The sequence below is a fragment of the Podarcis tiliguerta genome, assembly GCF_965153285.1.
Source record: "Podarcis tiliguerta genome assembly, chromosome: 13".
Lineage (NCBI taxonomy): Eukaryota > Metazoa > Chordata > Lepidosauria > Squamata > Lacertidae > Podarcis > Podarcis tiliguerta.
In genome coordinates this window covers 40846715-40868261 of record NC_139546.1, presented here as the reverse complement: position 1 = coordinate 40868261, position 21547 = coordinate 40846715, and the positions used below count along the sequence as shown (strand labels likewise).

Genomic DNA, 21547 nt, shown 5'->3' with positions numbered 1-21547 from the left:
ACGACACCATTGTATTATCCGGTATATTAATGTTATTTATTTGAACATTGATATTTTGGTTAAATATGCATACTCAGTTTATTTGATTACATGTTGTATTTTCATGTGCTTGATCTCTTTATTTATTTGATTGCATAGGACGTTTTCATCATTGTCAGGGAGTAATAATTGTGATTCAATCTCAAGCTTCTGGATAGGAAAAGAAAACCAACGTGCTATAATATCAGTTTTAAAATGAAATGTCATTGTTGATTAAGCATTTGCAGGTTAGATTTGTATGTTGTTGCTGTTGTTATTATTTAAATTTGTTATCCACCCTTCTCCATAAAAGCAAAAGCATGGCTGTTTAGATAGTTTCTTTGGAGGATATTCTGTGAAAGTCTTTAGAATCACGTCTCTACCTTCCCATCAGAAATTGTTTCCTTCCCTGTCAGCTTCCTTATTGCTGACTTCACATCTTTGTTTCTCAGAGTGTAGATTAATGGATTCAGCATAGGGGTGATGAGATTGATATTGTAAAGAACATGGGTCAGCTTGTCTACTGTGATAGCAGATAAAGGCTCAGTGTAGATAAAGATGCAGGGTCCAAAGAACAATGTCACCACAATTAGATGGGAGGCACAGACATTGAGGGCTTTGCGTCGTCCCTCAGGAGAGCGGATCCTCACCAGGATGGTTGCATAGGAGATCACCAAAAGGACAAAGCAGCTGGCTGAAATGAGGCCACTGTTGGAGACTATGAGAAGCTCAGTGATGTAGGTGTCAGTGCAGGCCAGCTTGATGACCGGTGGGACATCACAGAAGAAGTTGTTCAGTTGGTTGGGCCCACAGTAGGGAAGGCCTATAGTGAGGAGTAATTGAACCATGGAGTGGATGAAGCCCCCAGTCCAAGAGGCTGCCACCAGCCAGCTACAAAGCTGCCTGTTCATGATATTGGGATAGTGCAGAGGCTTGCAAATGGCCACATACCTATCATAGGCCATGACAGTGAGGAGGAACATCTCAGCAGCGGCCAAGAGATGGAGGAAAAAGAGCTGGGCCATGCAGGCATCAAAGGAGATGCTCTTCTTCTCAGACAAAAAGTCCACCAACATCTTAGGGGTTGTCACATGGGAGTAGCAAAGGTCTAGAAATGAGAGGTTCCCAAGCAGAAAGTACATGGGTGTTTTCAGTCGAGGGTCTGAGGTCACTGTCAGCATGATCAGGCTGTTTCCTACTAGGGTGGCTGCATAGACTAGGAGGAAGAACACAAAGAGGGTGGCTTGGGACTGCCATGTTGGAGAAAGGGCCACAAAGAGGAATTCATTGACTCTGGTGTAGTTTCCTTTCAGGTGATCCATTTTGCCTGCAAAAGTGGAAAGAAGCATTTTTAATTATTTAATTATTTAATAAGAATTTTGATAAGTGGCCAATTCATTAAAGCAGATCATGGGGGTGCAAAATAAAATAAGAAAACCTTATAAAATTGGCTGCTTGGGGGGGGGGGGATAGCCAGCTATAACCAACCAACCAACCAACCAACCAACCAACCAACCAACCAACCAAATAAATAAATAAATAAATAAATAAATAAATAAATAAATGCTGTCTCCAATGCTATTCCTACTTAGAGTAGATCCATTCAAATGAATGGCCCATCATTTTCATTGGCTCTCCCCTGAATAGGACTACCATTGAATTTAACTCTAGATCACAAAACATGGATCAGATTATCAAGACTGAATCTAATCAATTCTCTAAAAGTGCTTGGTGAAGCTAAAAATATTATCAAGAGATGGACAAGTAGCCACTACCATAAAAAACTTTCAGTTGGTAAAGAAAATAAATCAACAGGAGATAACTGTGAGACAGTCAGGAAGGCTTGGCCAAGTGATTATACTGTTCTAACCTGTACACTAGGGAAAATTTGGTCCTTTGAGTAACCAGGATCCAGGTTGTTTAAGCACTTTATTCACTAACAATAATACTGTTACCTCCGAGGGGCTTTTAAAAGTGTGCAGTAGGACCTAAAATGTGGATGGCATATACACAACTTAAATCAGGGTAGAATGTGCTCAGTGTTCATGCTTAAAACAAACTGTCCAAAACACCTTCTTATTTTTTGGCCACAACCTCCTCTTCTTCACCATCTTCAGGCTGGTAACATTTTGCCCCATCCTTATAAATACTGCTAAAGTGATCCTTCCCCCCTGCTTTTGATGACTTTAGTTACCAACTAAGGCAGATTCCTAAATGAATTAACCATCACTGATAGAATGTAAACAAGGATTGAACTATGCTTTGCAGTTGTTCAGAGCTGCTCTTCTTCTTCTTCTTATTCTTCTTCTTCTTCTTCTTCTGGGTGTCTGATGGGGAGTTGAGATATTGCCTGGTTAGCTCAGTAATATTCTGGCCTAGTAATAGAATGACAGACAGTGCACAGCATTCAGCACTATTGTAGTATGTTAATAAGGAGGTGCTCTGGCCAAATGCTGGGATGCAGCATTCTGCACTAGCTGCAGCTTCAAGTGTAGCCTTACATAGAGTGCATTGCAATAATGCAGGGGTCAGCAAACTTTTTAAGCAGGGGGCCGCTTCACTGTCCCTCAGACCTTGTGGGGGACCAGATGATGATGATGATGATGATGATGATGATTATTATTATTTGGGGGGGATAATGAATGAATTCCTATGTCCCACAAATAACCCAGAGATGCATTTTAAATAAGAGGACACATTCTACTCATGTAAAAACATGCTGATTCCCGGACTGTTCGCGGGCCAGATTTAGAAGATGATTGGGCTGGATCCGCCCCCCGGGCCTTAGTTTGCCTACCCATGCAATAATGCATTCTAGAAGTTGCCAATGTTTGCATGGCTGTGGCCAAGCTGTTCCTTTCCTGGCAAAGCCATGGTATGTCCCACAGAGGAACTTATGGTCTTCAAATAAAAACATCCTGAAGGTCCCAGGCCACAGAGAGGTTAGACTGGCTTCAACCAGAGCCAGGGCTTTTTTGGCTGTGGTTCCAATCTGGTGGAACGCTCTGCCACAAAAGACTAGGGCCCTGCGGGACTTGACATCTTTCCGCAGGGCCTGCAAGACAGAGCTGTTCCACCAGGCCTTTGGTCAGGGCGCAGCCTGACTCCCTCCTTTGACAATCTTGACAGAACTCTAGCCCAATGGTTGCCATCAATTTGATTTGATTTTAATTAATTTTATAATGAAATGTTTTTAGAATGTTACACTATTTTATTGTTGTTAGCCGCCCTGAGCCCAGCTTCGGCTGGGGAGGGCGGGATATAAATAATAATAATAATAATAATAATAATAATAATAATAATAGTTGTTATTATTATTATTATTATTATTATTATTATTATTATTATTATTATTAAACAGATACATTACAGGGCCCCGTTAGTCCTGCTACCCCTGACTCCTGTCTGGTTTCTTTGACCCGTGATGGGGCTTCTAGGTGGTTTTTAAGCATAGTTGCCAATTGACACTCATTACCACTACAGTTCAAAAAGTCCAAAATCAGGCCCAAAGTTCAAAATCATGTGAACGTTTGAATTTCCAGATACAATTGATCAATATCTGAAGACTTTTATTTCCCCACTCTTCTGCCATACAAACTACACATACTGTATAGGTGCCTGGAAGCATTTACTGGTGTAAGCTTTTGGACACTGACAGCAATTGCCTGGGACTGCCAACTTTCACAGGTTGAATGTCAATAGCAACAACATTTTAGGTATACAGTGTAATATCTCTCTGTCTGTCTGTCCATTCAATCATTTTATATATCTGGTCTCTAGAATGTCAAGGTGTCTACAGAATATACAAGGTGTAGGAATCAGTAAAACTGTCAATTTCATTTTAGCAATTTCCCATTTTTGCAGCATCCAGTTCACTATATTTCTATATCAGTTTGACGGGATGCAAAATATAATATACATTTGGGGGTGCCAAATGTGGCCTCATAAAGGCCTCTTATTATAAAAGAAATGTGGCCTCATAAAGGCCTCTTATTATGAAAGATTACCAAGGTCTGCCCCTGCACAATTGGCTAGGGAACTACAAACTCAAGTTTTACAAAATGCCAATAAACCTCTAGTAACTTCCAATAGAAACTAGATCCAGTTAAGCACTATATCCCTGGAACTACTCAGCGCTTTAAACGGGATGAGGGTAACAAGTTCTGTTTTCTTCATTTACATATTCATAAACAGCACTTTCAAACGAAATATCGTAAGGTAGTATATAGTCTAATTAATACCATAAAACCATAAAAGCATCAATAAGAGCCAAGACACTGCTTGTCATGAGTTCACTAGCACAGCAAGGAACTGTTCTAAGCACCCTTATAGATAGGCTAACACAATTAGTAGTGGGATGCCTTCTTCACTAAATTTTCACAACATACAGTGTACCTCGGGTTACAGACACTTCAGGTTACAGACGCTTCAGGTTACAGACTCTGCTAACCCAGAAATAGCGCCTCGGGTTAAGAACGTTGCTTCAGGATGAGAACAGAAATTGTACGGTGGCGGCGCAGCAGCAGCAGGAGGCCCCATTAGCTAAAGTGTACCTCAGGTTAAGAACTGTTTCAGGTTAAGAACGGACCTCCAGAACGAATTAAGTTCTTAACCTGAGGTCCCCTTACACAGAAAACTCTTCTAATGATCACCCACGATGGCAGTGGGTATCATTTAACCCTCTCCTAATGAAGCAGTTTTTAAGGTATCTTCAGTAACTCTAGCAAACATGATTAACACCACAGTCCTAGAAAAGTGTGCACTGGAATGCAAACTTTATGTCATAAAATTATACCTTACCTTTTGAGGACCCAGGTAGTTCTGCATCAGGACATTTTAAAATTCTATCCATATTGTACATTGGGGGTAGGGGATGGGGATAAGAGAGAGCTAATGAAACCAATAAAACTGCCACATAATACCTTATTAGTCCTGACAAATGTCAAATGTCTCCTTTAATAATGTGATTGGGAGATTGCTATCAATAGCTGGCTTTTTGTGAGGTCCAAGCAATACCTAAGATTAAGATCTCTTTCTGGGCCCTTTCAGGGTGTCATCATCTTCAGGTAGGATTCAGTTACTTTATGGCGAATTCAGATTGTACATTTACAGTTCATTGGGAAATCTTGCACTCTAGACATGCTTCTCCCCAAATATTTAACTTTTTTTTCTGATAAGAAAAATGCAGAGGGAAGTATGTGCCAACACTTCCTTGATACAATGTTGCCTAACCAAATTACAAATGAATTGGGCTGACTGCTCAATAAACAGGTCTTCTGCAAGTGCCCAGAAGCTCTGCTCCCCACTCTAGCTAAGAATTGTGCAATTGAGATGCCTACCTAAGAGGAGAAACTGCAGTTGGAGGCGGAAAACATACACAGAGAGAAGGCAAGAGATGAATTTGGGACTTGGAAGTTAACTGGGTTTGGGGGAGTACTGGATAGCTCCCTGTGAACCTGATGTTGGCGGGTGCAGTGGTCCTTGACAGTCTATTAGGGTGTTTAAGCTATTCCAGCACCTATGCTCAGCTTGTATTTTTGCAAATAAACACACATATTACAAAATGCCAATAAGCATCCAGAGATCTCCCTCCAACAGGAACCAGACCCAGGCAACCTGGTTCAAGAGGCTGGACAGACTTTTGAAATACACATACTTGCAGAAAGAGAAATAAACCCAATCCCAGAGAGAAGAAAATAGGAGAATCACAGACCCTTCTTTCTAATTGTCTTCTGCTTCACATGAGGACTTATTGTCTCAGTTTGATTCAACTGTGTCTGCCTCAACAATCTTGGGGACTGGATGTGGTGTGTGAGATGAAGCAGCCAGAGGGTTGCTCTCCACCCATCCCCAGCATTATCACCACCACCATTATCCCTTATTATTTGGCTTCCCCACCCCTGAAATGTGACCCAGAGCAACTTTGAAATGGAACCACCACGTGCCACCTCAAGTGATTGCCTCACTTTGCCCTGCTTCTATATTTGACAGGCATCACAAGACAATTGAGAGAATTATGGAATCATCACAAAATGCAAAATCTCCCCCTAAAATCTCTCAACCCCAAAGCATCTATCATCACAAATCCTATAACAGAGAATTAGAACAGGGCTGCCAATTGGATGCCGCCCAGGGTTTATTCAACCCTAGCTCCAATCAGTCCCAGGCAACATGCTCAAGGGTGGTAGCTGTGGTCCAGAAACATCTGGAGAACACATTAGCTAGACAGGTTCTAACCCTTTTCTGCAAGCTAGTCTGTGTCTGAAGGAGGGAAATTGGTTAGCAAATTTATATCAGGTCTACCCCATCAGCCCTGTGTTGTCTCACTTGCACTCTCTTCCTTACTCACTCTGAGGTTGCACAGGGAACATCTCTTCACAGCTAATCAAATCTTGGAGTGTGAAGTGAGAAGTGGTCTTGCAGTGTCACTCAATGACTTTGAAAGCTGGCAAATGGGAACAATGAAAAGTCTTATTTAATCATCTCTTTGAGTCTTGGCACATATGTGTAGGCATTAAGGAGCTGGTGAGTGTGGTTGCAAAGGGAGTTTCTTTCCAAAGTCACTGCTCTGGTATTCCCAGTGAGAGAAGGGCAGTAAACTTTGAGAACTTGCAAAGGAAATTCCTCCTCAAGCCAGTTTTCCTTTAATCTTCACTTAGCAAGTCCATTAGAATGGACTTGTACATTGCAACCACCTTCTTGCTTTATAAATCTGAAAGCAATCCACAGTGTTGCAACACCAGTGTTCATGGGGCTTTACAGTATTGAATAGACCAAGACTCTGCCTACATTCCTGTTTTGCCTTAGGTGGTGAAATGAGACCAGCTGCCTGTACTCTTCCCATAGCAGAGGTTCTGGTCTAAACCAATTGTAGTAGAGTATTTTATTTAACAGAAGCAAGATGGTATAAATAGGTGAAGGGGAACTTGTGACCATTCAGCTCTCACCCAGAAAAATGAAGTAAAGGCACTTATAACAAAACAGGAACTTTATATGTTTATATAAGAGGTTGTAGCTTAACAATGATGTTTAATAAGTCTTCACTGAAGACATTCTAGCGGACAGAGAAATGCTTCCTAGGACTGGCTATTGTTTTACTCCACCCAAAGAACACTTCCAGCCCCTCCAAATCTTAACCCTCTCTTTAGGTAAAGAGAAAATTGTCTGGCCACAGACTATTCCTAACGTCAACACTAACCCACTCTGTTTCCTCTATCCTATCTGAGTCTGCTCGGCTAGCCAGAGCCCACATTGACCACAGTGCAGGGACACATGGTAGACACGGAATGCAATCAGCTTTTTATTAACAGAAAATAACAACACAGTAGAGTCCTCTGGTTTCTCTTAATCCAGCTGAGATGTTGCTGAAATTGATCACTAGCCCTGACCTTTCCCCTCTAGCCTCTCACTCTGGATTCGTTTCAAGGCTGTGTTGGGGGGGGGGCTCCTCCTCTAGACCTGTTTGGCCTGTTGTTCGGCAATGTGCAGGACTCTCCTCAAGCGGGGTGTCAGAGGGGGAGGAGAGCCAGCAGAATTGGGACTGTTCTGTTGTTGGACAGCAAGGGCAACCTCTGACTCCTCTTTGTCTGAGTCTGCGCTCACACTGTGACTCTCAGTCTCTAACCCTATCCTGGAATGTCCTCCTTCTTCTGACCATTCTTGATCACTCAACCCCCTTGCTTCTTGCACCTCTGAGCTTGTCCCTTCTGCAGACTGCTCTTCAGTGTCCCACCACCATGATCCAGGATCTAAGTCATCATCTGTGTCCTTCCTGAGGGGCTCTTGGGCAGGCAGCTTCCAATGCTCTTCCTCATCCAGCCAGTCCTTGACATCCCATTCCCCCACCCCTACAAGTTGATCTACTTGTCAGCTCCCACTGGCTGTTGGGTCACAAAGAGGCAGACCCAAGGGTTCTCCATCACAACATTCATGTAAATATATATTTGGTATATTTTTATGTACACACACTGCACCATATATTAGCAGGTTCATTTTTTATTGAATACTTAGCTTATTTTTATTTTTTGCATATTTTAAACCCCTTTGTTTATCTGAGTATATGCAACATTTACATCACACCTAGGAATAAAAAATTGGGATTCAGTCAGAAGCTTGAAGGTAATCTACCTAAGACACGGAAACCATTGTTGTTTAGTCGTTTAGTCGTGTCCGACTCTTCGTGACCACATGGACCAGAGCACGCCAGGAAACCATACTGCCCTAATATATATTTTAAAATGAAGATTCCTTACTGTCTAAGGACTTGCTCGTTAAGTTTGTAATTTGCTGTTGTTATCATCATTCAGATTTCTTAACCACCATAAAATCAAAAGAATAGTTTTGGTCCTAAAATCATACATCCAAAGTTTCAATGCCCCTCACATGTTTTTTTAAAAAACACATTAGTTTAAATTATTGTTTTTGAGTCACTGCCATTACATATTTTGCCCAGCTTTGCTGTTGTGAAGGTCTTTATAAGCAATAATCCAGGGAATCACATGTCTACCTTCCCATCAGAAATTGTTTCCTTGATTGCCAACATTCCTGTGTTTTTTATTCTTTTGCTTTTAACTTGTTTTTATTTTGTAAAATGATTTTACTGTATGGTTCGTATTTTAAATTATCATAAACCACTATGATAGATTTCTATGATACAACAGTATAAAAATATATTTATAACAAAATAAAATAAATCTTCATTTTATAATACTTGTTTTTATTTACAAATATACAGGTTGAGCAAATATGAAGGGACAGTTAAAATATGCATGCCTATGGATGGGACTTACTTCTGAGTAGACATGGATGGGATTGCACTGTCAGTCTAGATCAGATTTGGTGTGCTCAATGGGACTTGGACTAGGGAAAGGGTAGACTGAGTTGCATCCTTTATGTACCAGGATTTGCTTTAACTTTTGAGAGCATCGGTAGTTCTGCATTAAGAAATTTTAATATTTATCTATAATGTACACTGGGGGTTGTGGTGCTGGCTGGACATGAGATGGTTAGTGGAACCAGGAAAAGCTGTTGGATAAAGCCTTATCAGTCCTGAAAAAAATGCCAAATGTCTCATTTGACGGGGGGTGGGTGGTTGGTTGCTTTCAATAGCTGCCCCTTTGAATAGCCAAGAAGTAAAATCTCTCTTTGGGTGCTAGTAGAGTATCACCATCTTCAGGTAGGAATCAATCACATGCCAGCAAATTCAGGTTGTGCATTTACAGGTGATTAGGATGTCTTGTGCAACAAACATGCCTCCAAAAAATATTGCGCTTTCGTGCTATGGGACAGACAAAAGTATGAATTAACACTTCCTTGATGCACTGTTACCTAACCTCCCCTCAAATAAATCATGTGGGCTCATACTCTCTACTCTCCAACACAGCTAAGAATGGTGAAAACAATCTGTCTGAGAAAAGAAACTGCAGTCGGTGAAAGAAAGAAGGGGGGGTAGACAGAGGGACAGAGAAATGACTTTGGGGCTCTGGGATTTAACAGTGATTGAGGTGCTGGACAGCTCCCCAGGAACCTGACAGAGGTGCATTGGACCTGGACAGTCTGGGGGAATATTTAGGATACACCTTCACCTGCACCCAGCCTATATATTTCTGAATAAACACATATACTGGAAAATGTCAGCAAGCCTCTAGAGATCACCTTCCAAATTGAACCAGACGCAGGCAATCTGGTTTAACAGGTTGTGTTAAATACATAAGCATGCAAAAAAGAATGAAAGAATCCCAGAAGAATGAAAAAGGACAAACAGAGAGTCCTCTTTCAGCTTCCTATAAATACTTTTCATTCCAGTTTGGTTTACTTTTGTCTGCCTCAACAATCTTGGAGAATGTCTGTGGTGTGTCAGAGGAAAACCAGAGAGCTGCTGCCTCATAGCAGTAATATTATCACCACCATCACAAGTATCTTTAATTAGCTGCTTTTTTCACAAAGCCTAACCCAAAGCAAGTTATAAAATGGTGCCAACATGTGCCACTGAGGGTGATTGCCTCACTTTGCCCAATGGTAGTGCCAGCCCTGCTTTTGTGCTTGATAAGGACTGCTAGACAACTGAAAGAATTATGAAACAAGACAGATTGTAACATTTTTTGCAGCCTAGTTTGTGTTTTAAGGGGGGAAATTGCTCGGTGAATTTAGAGCATGTCTACCCCATCAGCCCTGTCCATCTCACTTGCTCTCTCCTTACTCACTCTGAGGTTGCATGAGGAACATCTCTCCACAGCCACTAAGATCTTGCGCTGGGAAGTGGGAAGTGGCATTCCAGTGCCACCCAATGCCTTTGAAAATCAGCAAGTGAGAATAATGAAAAGACTTCCTGATTTATCTTGGCAGGGCAAACTGATGTGCTGAGTATGGCAGAGCTGAATGATTGCGGTTGCAAAGGGAGTTTCTTGCCAAAGTTACTGCTCTGGTGTCTCCAGTGAGGGAAAGAATTTGAGAATTTGTAAAAGAAATTCCTCCCCGGTACAGTTTACTTTTAAGTGGCATTTATTATGTGCCATGTGTAAGGTTCCATGGTGTAATGGTTAGCACTCTGGACTCTGAATCCAGCAATCTGAGTACAAATCTCGGTGGAACATACTCCTTCGTTTTAAGGGACTACTCCTTAGTTTTTAAGGGTCTAAAACCGCAGAGCCTAGGGCTGGCCACATGACCTGGAAACTGTATGCCGGCTCCCTCAGCCAATAAAGCAAGATGAGCACCACAACCCCAGAGTCGGTCAATACTGGACCTAATGGTCAGGGGTCCCTTTACCTTTACCTTTTATGTGCCATAGGATGGATTTGTACCTTGTAAGCACCTTCTTGATTTAAAAATTTGAAGGGAATTGATGTTGCTGCACCATAATTGTCCACAGTACTTTACAACATGAAAAAGAAAAGAGCTCTGCTTTCAAGGATCTTACAGTTTAAAAGAAGGAAGGGTAGAGAGAGATAAACAGGGAAAGAGCATGTAAATGATTTAGTAGCACCTGCTTGGATTTGGTTCCAGGATAGGTGACGGAAGGGCATAGGGATCTAAGGGGTTCACAGAAAGTGACTGCTAGTTTCCCCTTCCATGTTCAGAATAGGCAATCTGGATCAGAACAATAGTGTGGGGAGAAAGGGTTAAAGATCATGCATGTCATGTCCCCAAAATACGGTAATTGGAGTAGGGTGGTTGTTTAGAAATAATTACTTTGGTAGTGTCAATGAAATACGTTTTTGGACTCAAGAGTGTTCCCAGTTCTGCAACTTAAAATATCACACTATCAGGTTTATTAAATGTTATATATCAAAAACTGATATTTTTGTTTAATACACATACTAAGTTTATTTAATTACAGGTTATATTCACATGCATTTAACCTCTTATTTATTTGATTGCCAATGATATCTACATCACAGTCAGGCAGTAATAATAGGGATTTGACCAGAAGCTAGCAGGGCCTTTGCATAGGAAATGAAAACCACAGTGCCATAATATTGGTTTTTAAAAATGAAGCCTCCTTACTGATAAAGGACTTGCTGATTAAGCCTGTAGGTTCTTATTGTTCTTGTTAATTAGATTTCTTACTAACTCCTCAGCATTAAAAAAGAATATGATGGGTACTTAATTCATATTTCAAATGTGCCAAAGCACATTTTTAAAAGATCAGTCCAATTTTTATCAAAAATGGTTGCTTTCAACACTCTCCAATTACATGCTATACCCAACTATGCTGCTGTGAAGGTCTCTATAAGCAATAATCCAGGGAATCACATGTCTACCTTCCCATCAGAAATTGTTTCCTTCCCTGTCAGCTTCCTTATGGCTGACTTAACATCTTTGTTTCTCAGAGTGTAGATCAATGGGTTCAGCATGGGAGTAATGATATTGATATTGTACAGGACAGGGGTCAGCTTGTCTACTGAGATAGTGGATAAGGGCCCACCGTAGATAAAGATGCAAGGACCGAAGAACAATGTCACCACCATTAGGTGAGAGGCACAGACATTGAGGGCTTTGCGCCGTCCCTCAGGAGAGCGGATCCTCACCAGGATGGTGGCATAGGAAGCAACCAAGATGACAAAGCAGCTGATTGAGATGAGGCCACTGTTGGAGACTATGAGGAGTTCAGTGACGTAGGTATCAGTGCAGGCCAGCTTGATAACCGGTGGGACATCACAGAAGAAGTTGTCCAGTTGGTTGGGCCCACAGTAGGGAAGCCCTATAGTGAGAACTAACTGGACTGTGGAGTGGATGAAGCCCCCAGTCCAAGAGGCTGCCACCAGCCAGCTACAAAGCTGCCTGTTCATGATATTGGGATAGTGCAGAGGCTTGCAAATAGCCACATACCGGTCATAGGCCATGATGGTGAGAAGGAACATCTCGGTAGCACCCACAAAATGGAGGAAAAAGAGCTGGGCCATGCAGGCATCAAAGGAGATGCTCTTCTTCTTGGACAAAAGGTCCACTAGAATTTTAGGGGTTGTGACTGTGGAGTAGCAAAGGTCCACGAAGGAGAGGTTCCCCAGCAGGAAGTACATAGGTGTTTGCAGTCGAAGGTCTGAGGTCACTGTCAGCATGATAAGACTATTTCCTACTATGGTAGATACGTAAACCAGGAGGAAGACCGCAAAGAGGATGGCTTGGGACTCCCATGTGGGGGATATGGCCATCAAAAGGAATTCATTTATTCTTGTGTGGTTTTCTTTAAGGTGCCCCATTTAGCCTGTAGAACGGGAAAGGAAACATATTTTTTTATTCATTCATTCAAAAATATTTTCTAAGCTGCCAGCTCATTGAAGAAATCATCTTAGTGTGCTATAAAATTGCTAAGACATCATAAAATAGGTTCCTTGAGAGAGAGGACAGGGAACAAGTAAGTAAACCAAAGCTAAACCCAATGTTTTTCCCTTTCAGAGTAAACCAATTGAAATGAATGAACATGACTAGCTTTCATTTGTTTCTAAGTGAAGGGGGTAGTTTTGATTCACTTCTCTATGAATGAAACATTTATTCCAGAACTGATCTTCTGCATAGCTTTTTCTGGAAGATGTTTGAATAGAATATATCGTGTTAAAAAGCCAGGGATTTTTTCTGGGGGTACTCAAGGTTATGCAGTACTGACACCTTTCTTTCTAGAAGAAAAGCACTGTTTAAAACCACCACTTTATTCCACATCCCTTTACTTATTTACTCAAACCTCTGTTGTTGTTGCTGCTGCTGCTGGAAACTGTCTTTTTCTTCTGTGTCCCTTCCTTCCCACTTTGCTCAGACCATTTCCATCATTTAAAAGTGCTATTTTCTGTTCTGTGTCTCCTCACCACTGCTTTGCACAAACTTCTGCTGTTATAGAATCAAAGAATCATAGAACCTTAGAGCGGGAAGGGACTGAGGGAATCATCTAGTCCAATGAATTTCCAATGAAGAAGAGTGAAAATTGATGTTTTAAACTTTTCCCTCTTCCATTTCTCAGTTGCCTCGTGTGGGAAAGATAAAGGATACAGGGCCCTCTAATATTCCATTTTATCTACTACCATCACCCCTGGTACCATTTGTTGTCTTTAACATGAGGTTCTAGATTCAATGTGGTAATTTAGAAAGGATATTTTAAACATCCATATGTGCACAACATCCATCAACTGAACTTAAGATTCTCTATCTGAATAAGCAAAGTGACAGCTTGCTCTTAAGATTCTCATATTAAAGATGAGCAAAATATATCAGTATGGGTTGTATACACAAAGGGGGCTGCAGAACAGGAGAAGGCATGAAAATGATGGTGATCACACAGAAAGGGAGAACTAAGAAGAGAACGGAGAAGGATGGAGAGATTAAAATAAAAGAGTGAAGCTGAAAATGGAAGTGGAAAGGGGGTTGCCAATGCCCCCCCTCAAAAAAAATGAGTAGGAGGAATGGGAATGAGCACTGGCATAGAAAGGTATACAGCATGGGAGTTGGGCAGAATGTGAAAACAGTGCTTAGATGTTGAAGTCTTTGGGAGGGGGAAGATACAAGAGATACATGCAGTGGTTTGTGCGCAAGAAAGGTTGTAGAAAATGTGAGGCAGGCATGAAGTGAAGGTGAAAACAGAGGAGCAAAGCATTTTGTGCTTACAGGAATCAGTAGACAATTGACAGAATTGTGGAATGATCACAATCCACAGAATCTCTGCCTGACCTCTCTGAACTCAAAATCATCTCTCACTCCCATATCCTATGATAGAGAATTTGAATAGATATAGCCAATGGAATGTTGTCAAGATGTTAATCACCTCCAACCAACCCTGCCAACATGGTCAGTGATGATGAAAGTAATAATAATAATAATAATAATAATAATAATAATAATAATAATTTATTTATATCCTACCCAACTGGCTGTGTTTCCCCAGCTACTCTGGGTGGATTCCAGCAAAATATTAAAATACAATAATTTATCAGATATTAAAAGCTTCACTAAAGAGGGCTGCCTTTAATCCAGCAGCATGTGAAAGGCATAACATTGATTAGGTCTGAATTAAAATATAGATTCTAAACCTTCTTTGCAACTCAGCTCGTGTCTGAAGGGGGGTAATTTTTTTTAAGCAAATTTGAATCTGAACTACCCCATCAGCCCCATCCATCTCACTTGCCCCTTACTCACTCACTCTGAGGTCACTTGAAGATTACACAGAGAACTTCTTTCCACAGCTGATCCAATCTCAGTCTGAGAAGCAGCATTCTGGTTTTGCTTGATGACTTTGAACTCTCCATGCCAGATGGAAAATGGGAACAACAAAGAGGATGCTTGATTTATCCCTTTAGATCTTGGCAAGGTAAACTGGTGCTATGGGCATTCAAGAGCTGGATGATCATTGTTACAAAGGGAGTTTGTTTCCAAAGTTACCGCTCTGACATCTGGCTCTGGTGTCCCCAGTGAGGCAAAGGAAACAAACTTTGAGAACTTGCCACCATCTGCAAAGCACAGCAAATTCATCCTCATGCCCCGTTTAGATTTGATCTGAACTCACTAAACCCAGTGGAGTAGATTTGTGCACTGGATTAGCCTCCGTGTTTTACAAATATTAAAGAAATTGTTTTGTTTCATCAGCAGTGTACAGAGTGATTCACATCATAAAAGAGAACAGGCCTCTGCCTCCAAGGAGCTTACAGACTAAAAATTGATTCAAGAAAAACAAAGGAAGGAAGGCTAGAGAAGGAAAGACAGGGGGAAACAGAGAACAAATCTTTAACTTGGGTTCAGCTACAGGATAAAACCCTAGTGGGCTTTGGACCCCCTGGCAGGCCAAGAACAACCCACAAACCAGAGCTCCCCCTGCCCCCGAGTTGGAGGAAATTTGTTTTCTGCTGCTCAGGAGAGTAGGATCCAAACCAAGGAATTCCAATTAAAAGGTGGGGGTGAGGCTTGTCTGATGGTATGAGCTGTGCAACAGTGGAGCAGCTTTCCTTAGAAGGTACTGAACTCTTCATTAGAAGTGTTGAAATATAGGTTGATGTCTGCCTATCCCTACCAGGGATGGTTGGTTGGTTGGTTATTTATTTATTTATTTATTTATTTAACTTTGATCCTGCCATTCCTCAAAGGACCTTAGGAAAGCTTATGTGGTTCTCCCCCCACCCTGCCCTGCCCAATTTTATCATCACAACAACCCTGTGAAGAGGTTTATGCTTAGTGAAAAGGCCTCTCCTCCTTTCGGAGGGGAGGTGTTGTGGGCGGGAGACGATTCCTGCATCACGCAGGGGGTGTTACGCCCCCTGCCCCATCCACATGGCTGGTGCGCCATGCCCCCGGTTGAGCACCCAATCAGGCGGCTTGGTGGGGGCGTGGTTTGCTGCTCAAGACGCAGCCATGCCAGCCATTCAGCCCATTTGCTCACAGGTTCATCTTTCAGATCGGGGAAACAACATTTGGCTAGGTAACATCGTCAGCAGTATTAGGGATTGGTTACAGCTGTGAGGGTATTGGGGGCAAGCCTCTTGGGCTCAGGTGGCGGTTAGGCATTGGAATGTGTTGTTGGTGTGTGGAAGGGCAAGGTGTGGCCATCGCCTACCCCTTCAAATTTGGGTATTCCGTTAAAGGAATCCAGCGGTCGTGAATCCTGTCCGATGCCTGTGTGGTGGTGGTGGGGGGCATGGCATGACCCTCGGTGACATCGGGGAGAGGTTATAGTTGCATTAGCATCAACAGGCTCCCCCTACTGGTGGTTAATCCCTCTGCAGACTAACCCCTCTTTGAGTGGGTGGAGTCAAATCTTTTGTGGTCCAATGCCTAAGCCAATACCTTCTCACTTGCTGTAATCAATAAAGTTGTGGCCTTTTCTTGCCCATTAACCTTATATTCTCTGTCCATGTGTCTTTATTCCACCAAGCGGGGGTCGGGTCCTCGAACCACAACAACCGGTCCCATTTTACAGCTTAGTGAAAATCAGTGTGATTTTAAAGTGGTGGGAGCTTCTAGGCCTTATGAAGATTTTTTTTTTTTTGAGAGAGTGATGCATAGAAGGAATAAAATGAACGCCATGGGATAACTGGATGTGCATGATAAGACATATAAGTGTTAGGATATTTCCGTTCCACCTTAAAAGGGAGCAGGATGTTTGTGTCACAGCCTGCGTATTTCCTGTTTCACAGGATGTTTCTTTTGTGTCTTTGTTTTCGTCTCTCTCTCTGTGCCGGAACACTGAAGCAGGCAGTCATGTTTTTCTTTGTTCTGATCAACGCAGAAATAAACTTGTAAATAATGCTCTCCTGAGTGCATCTTTCGCTGTGCATTATCTGCTGATAGAGCGTGCATCGGCTCTGGAATGTGGCAGGCTATTTCTGGAGCTCGTGTCACTAATTGCTGATACTGCGTGTCTGCGGGAGATCGATGGACGTCTGGAGACGACGTGGAGTTATGATGGACTTTGTCTCCCTGGCAGTATCCCAACAATAAGAACATTTATTTGCTTGCAGAACGCACTGCACTTTAAGCTTCTAAGTGGGGAGGAAGGAAACTTAGTAGAGTTGCGTGTGTTGAGCTGGTAATTCCACCTTCTGAATTAAACAGTGGTGAGGGTTTATGAGGCAAGCAGCAGACAGAGAAGAGGAGATTGTTCTGGCACTTTCTTATGCCCTGAACAACTTGATGCAGATCACTGTCATGTAGAAAAATGGGTGTTATTGCACTTTATGGACTGGATCCCGAGCTGCTTCTTCTTTCACAATATATATGTTAATGGCAATGTATATTGAGCAACACGGGACACGGGTGGCACTGTGGTCTAAACCACTGAGCATCTTGAGCTTGCCGATTGAAAGGTCAGCGGTTCGAATCCCCACAACGGAGTGAGCTCCTGTTGCTCTGCCCCAGCTCCTGCCAACCTAGCAGTTTGAAAGCATGCCACTGCAAGTAGATAAATAGGTACTGCTGTGGTGGGAAGGTAAACAGTGTTTCCGTGTCCTCTGGTTTCCATCACAGTGTCCCATTGTGCCAGTAGCAATTTAGTCATGCTGGGCACATGACCCAGAAAGCTTTCTGTGGACAAACACCAGTTCCATTGGCCTGAAAGCGAGATGAGCGCCGCAACCCCATAGTCACCTTTGACTGGACTTAACTGTCCAGGGGTTTTTTACCTTTATCTTTTATTGAGCAATAATGTATATTTGTGTACAACTACCAGTCATAGTTGTGTACAACTACCAGTCATTGTGGGACGCGGGTGGCGCTGTGGGTTAAAGCCTCAGCGCCTAGGGCTTGCCGATCGAAAGGTCGGCGGTTCGAATCCCCGCAGCGGGGTGCGCTCCCGTTGTTCGGTCCCAGTGCCTGCCAACCTAGCAGTTCGAAAGCACTCTCGGGTGCAAGTAGATAAATAGGGACCGCTTACTAGCGGGAAGGTAAATGGCGTTTCCGTGTGCGGCTCTGGCTCGCCAGAGCAGCGATGTCACGCTGGCCACGTGACCCGGAAGTGTCTTCGGACAGCACTGGCCCCCGGCCTCTTTGAGTGAGATGGGCGCACAACCCTAGAGTCTGTCAAGACTGGCCCGTACGGGCAGGGGGGTACCAGTCATTGTACAACACATGGAAGATATGCACATAATCTGTTCATGAATGGGAAATTGTGTGTACTCCTCTCCCATACATATTGGGGGACATGCATATCTCAGCTACATCTTATACATTCTCCAGACATTAGGCATACTCTCTAGCAGACTTTGAGGGATGTGCATGTGCCAGACCATTTTGTACATTCTCCAGGCATAATGTGTAATGTCTGTGGTATCTTAATTTCATTATGCAAACTCTCCAGCAGGCCTCAGGTAATGTAGACATCTCAATTTTTATTATTTCACAGCAGGGTTTTGTATTCTGGCATTGAAAAGATTTCTTCATTTCACACTGCTTAAGGACGTTAACACCATTTAAAAAACAAGCTTACTCCATGAAACTGAGCTCAGTAGAACAATAGGGAGAGCTTATTAATAGTTCACTTAACCAACATGTACATCTTTAATATAATTTACTTACAGGCATTTTATCCCATGCACTTGTTGAAAGGCAACTGATAATTTGTTATATTTTTTTAAAAGACTGCTTCTAAAATTTTATTTCACAGGAGTCTTTGAAATAAATTTATTCTGTTATAGAGCACAATAGAATTTAGTTGGAATTTACATGATCAGCTTTAATGCAAAAAAAAATATGCCATTTTCAGTTAGAATTTTCCTATAATTTCAGCGTAAGTCAAGAAACGACTATTCAAGAGGTAATTGAATAGAATATTTTATATGGATGTATTTGAATTCAATCATGTAAGAGTGTGAATGTGTAGAGGCAGAAAGGGGTTGGGGAGATCAATCATAAGCAAAAGAAGCCACTGGAAAATTGTGGAGAAATGGTGTTTCCTAGTGATGTTTCCTTATTAAAACTGACCATATCTTCTCACCCTTGGTCATGCAAGGAAGACCCCAGGATGACTACCATTCTATTGATCTCATGTTTCCTTGCACAGGAGGTATCTGTTGACCACCTTCTTCATAGCTGTGGTGATCTCCTTGTTCCTGAGGGTATAAATAATGGGGTTTAGGAGTGGAAAGATTATTGTGTGGAAGACAGAGACCACCTTGTCAGGAGCATATTCATCAAAGGGTCGGGCATAGATGTAGATGGCAGGGGTAAACATGAAAATGACTATGGTGATGTGCGAATAGCAAGTGGAGAGAGCCTTGCTGGCTGACTCGCCAGTGGTGTTCTTCTTCAGCATGGTGAGCAAGAAGATGTAGGAAACCAAGAGGGCCACAAAGCAGACCACAGAGATGAGGCCACTGCTGAATATCATGACCATCTCCTCAGCAAAGGAGTTGGCACAGGTGATCCTAAGAACCTGGGTGATGTCACAGAAGTAATTGTCCAATTCATTGGGTCCACAGAATGGAAGGCGGAGTATCAGCACAACTTGGATGAGAGAGTGGACAAAGCCCCCAGCCCAAGAGGCTATCACCAGTAGGATGCACAAGCGCCGGCCCATCATAGTGGAGTAGTGCAAGGGACGGCAGATGGCAACGTAGCGGTCATAGGCCATGACTGTGAGCAGGAACATCTCAGAGGCACCCACAAAGTGGAGGAAGAAAAGCTGAGCAATGCAGCCCCAGAAAGAAATGATCTTGCGCTCAGCCAAGAAATCAACTAGCATCTTGGGGGCAGTGATGGAAGAATACCAGATGTCCAGGAATGCCAAGTTGGCCAATAGGAAATACATGGGTGAGCTGAGATGAGGGTCACTCCGGATGGTGATGATGATCAGCACATTGCTTGGCAGGACAATCATGTAGAAAGTGAGGAACAGGGCAAAGAGGAAAAGTTGGACCCCACGTTCATGTGACAGTCCTGTCAGGATGAACTCAGTCACTTGGGTGCTGTTCCTCAGACCCTCCAAGTGGGTAGACTTCAGCAACCTAAGTTTGGCCACTGCTGTGGTGTCCTCCATACCTCAAGTGAAGTTTAAGTGATCTGCACCTAGATAGGAAAGGAGGACCAGAAAAGAAAGAAAGAGCAGTGGGGAAAGAGGAGGAAATAATGAAGGAGCATCTCCACTCCCATTCTTCAGTCCGGATACTGAGGTCCAGCTCCAAGGGCTTTCTGGCAGTTCCCTCACTGTGAGAAGTGAAGTTGCAGGGAACAATGCAGAGGGCCTTCTCAGTAGTGGTGCCCACCCCATGGAATGCTCTCCTATCAGATGTCAAAGAAACAACCAACCACCACCAGCAACAACAACAACATTTTATTTATACCCTGCCCTCCTCGGCCAGGGCTGTGCTCAGGGTGGCTAACACCGAATATAAATTACAATAAAATGTAATAGAAAAAAGAAAAAAACAGTTAATTAAAATACAGCTTAAAATACGGCTATCTGATGTTTAGAAGACATCTGAAGGCAGCCCTGTTTAGGGAAGTTTTTAATGACTGATATCTTAATGTATTTTTTAATCTCCTGTTGGAAGCTGCCCAGAGTGGCTGGGGAAACCCAGCCAGATGGGCAGGGTATAAATAATAAATTATTATTATTATTATTATTATTATTATTATTATTATTAACCTTTGAATTAAAGAAGGGCTTCTCGGTGGCTGCTCCAGGACTCTGGAACTCCTTCCCTGGAGAAGTTAGACTGGCTCTTTCCTTCCCTGCAAGTGAAGGCTTTCTTATTCCAATAGGATTTTGGTACCTGACTGCTTTTAAGGAAAGGATGAGTGCTGTGCTGCTTTTATTATAATTTTCTGTATGTTTTAATAGATCATATATCTCTTGTTTTCTATGCAGTGATGGGTGAGTGATTGGATCAATAAATAGACACATGAGTAGATCAATTTACCCTAGTCTTTTTACACACACACACACACACACACACACACACCACCCCATATTATGATTATGTTTATATCCCACCTTTTCCCAACAGGAACTCAAGGTGACATAAAGAAGACAGCACCAGCTCCCTTTGTTCTTATTTATGTGTTCCTATGACTTAGCATAACACAGCTTCCTTTGTTCCTTAATTCACCAAGGACCTGATTAGGTGTCAACCACACCAAATAAACCTCATTTTCACTTTTTCGTGGTGTTTCACCCTAGAGTTCCACTTTACATTTTCAAACAAATCACCAATATAAGGGAAAGTAAGAGGGAGCTGGTGTCATCACAGGAGCCAACTCTTAAGGGCCAAGACCCCTTCAGTTCCCCTCCCAAGTTGATGGGCATTGCCATTCAAATGGTGCTTGTGCACTGCATCTCATGAGTGGGGCTTACCTGGGCTCCCCCCACCGTTTTATTCAAGTTGGCACCCTTGGGTGTCATTGTGTGTAGGAGGGCAGAGAAGAGCAGCGGTGCTGAGTGTGTCTGCCTTTCATCAAAGCAGCAGCTGAGACATTAAAACAGAAAAGTATTTGTAAGCTACTCTGAGCAGCTTCCTATGGGTAGGGGTTATAAATCTTTATATTAAAGTGGCAAGCCTGATATTGAGGACCTCATGGAAGATGTTCTAAGTCAGCCAATGTGATCCCTTTCAGATGTAGT

At 42.5% G+C, this 21547-nt stretch overlaps 3 protein-coding genes across 11 annotated transcripts; all 3 read right to left on the bottom strand.

The window, feature by feature from the left end:
* Positions 1-159: 159 nt before the first annotated feature.
* LOC310663077 (olfactory receptor 4Q2-like) lies at positions 160-19353 on the bottom strand. 8 transcript variants are annotated; one of them, XM_083410676.1, is made up of 3 exons: positions 19219-19353; positions 18923-19037; positions 160-1345 (listed from the first exon to the last, which is right to left on the bottom strand). In XM_083410676.1, exons 2-3 carry the CDS (start codon positions 18930-18932, stop codon positions 390-392), a joined length of 966 nt encoding a protein of 321 aa, XP_083266802.1. In that variant the 5' UTR covers positions 18933-19037; positions 19219-19353; the 3' UTR covers positions 160-389. The 8 variants fall into 8 exon arrangements, 7 of the variants coding, with proteins under 7 accessions (XP_083266802.1, XP_083266799.1, XP_083266805.1 ...); XM_083410673.1 differs by lacking the exons at positions 18923-19037; positions 19219-19353 and adding exons at positions 6368-6463; positions 14645-14777; XM_083410679.1 differs by lacking the exons at positions 18923-19037; positions 19219-19353 and adding exons at positions 6368-6463; positions 14641-14689 and having other exon boundaries at positions 160-1234.
* On the bottom strand, positions 11688-14777 carry LOC310663085 (olfactory receptor 4Q2-like). 2 transcript variants are annotated; one of them, XM_083410703.1, is made up of 2 exons: positions 14645-14777; positions 11688-12724 (listed from the first exon to the last, which is right to left on the bottom strand). In XM_083410703.1, exon 2 carries the CDS (start codon positions 12717-12719, stop codon positions 11769-11771), a length of 951 nt encoding a protein of 316 aa, XP_083266829.1. In that variant the 5' UTR covers positions 12720-12724; positions 14645-14777; the 3' UTR covers positions 11688-11768. The 2 variants fall into 2 exon arrangements, with proteins under 2 accessions (XP_083266829.1, XP_083266828.1); XM_083410702.1 differs by having other exon boundaries at positions 14641-14776.
* Positions 18971-20180, bottom strand: LOC310662604 (olfactory receptor 4M1-like; the record flags this gene model as incomplete). Its single annotated transcript, XM_083409549.1, has 1 exon — positions 18971-20180. Exon 1 carries the CDS (start codon positions 19961-19963, stop codon positions 18971-18973), a length of 993 nt encoding a protein of 330 aa, XP_083265675.1. The 5' UTR covers positions 19964-20180.
* Between the last annotated feature and the right edge of the window lie 1367 nt (positions 20181-21547).

Excerpts from the sequence above, each read along its gene's own strand:
- LOC310663077 (XM_083410673.1), bottom strand. The coding sequence starts at position 6,389 with ATGTTCCCTGTGCAACCTCAGA. Across the intron at positions 1,346-6,367 it reads GTTCCCTGTGCAACCTCAGA|GCAAAATGGATCACCTGAAA; the intron begins GTGAGTAAGGAA and ends CCACTTTTGCAG.
- LOC310663085 (XM_083410703.1), bottom strand. The coding sequence starts at position 12,719 with ATGGGGCACCTTAAAGAAAACCACACAAGAATAAATGAATTCCTTTTG.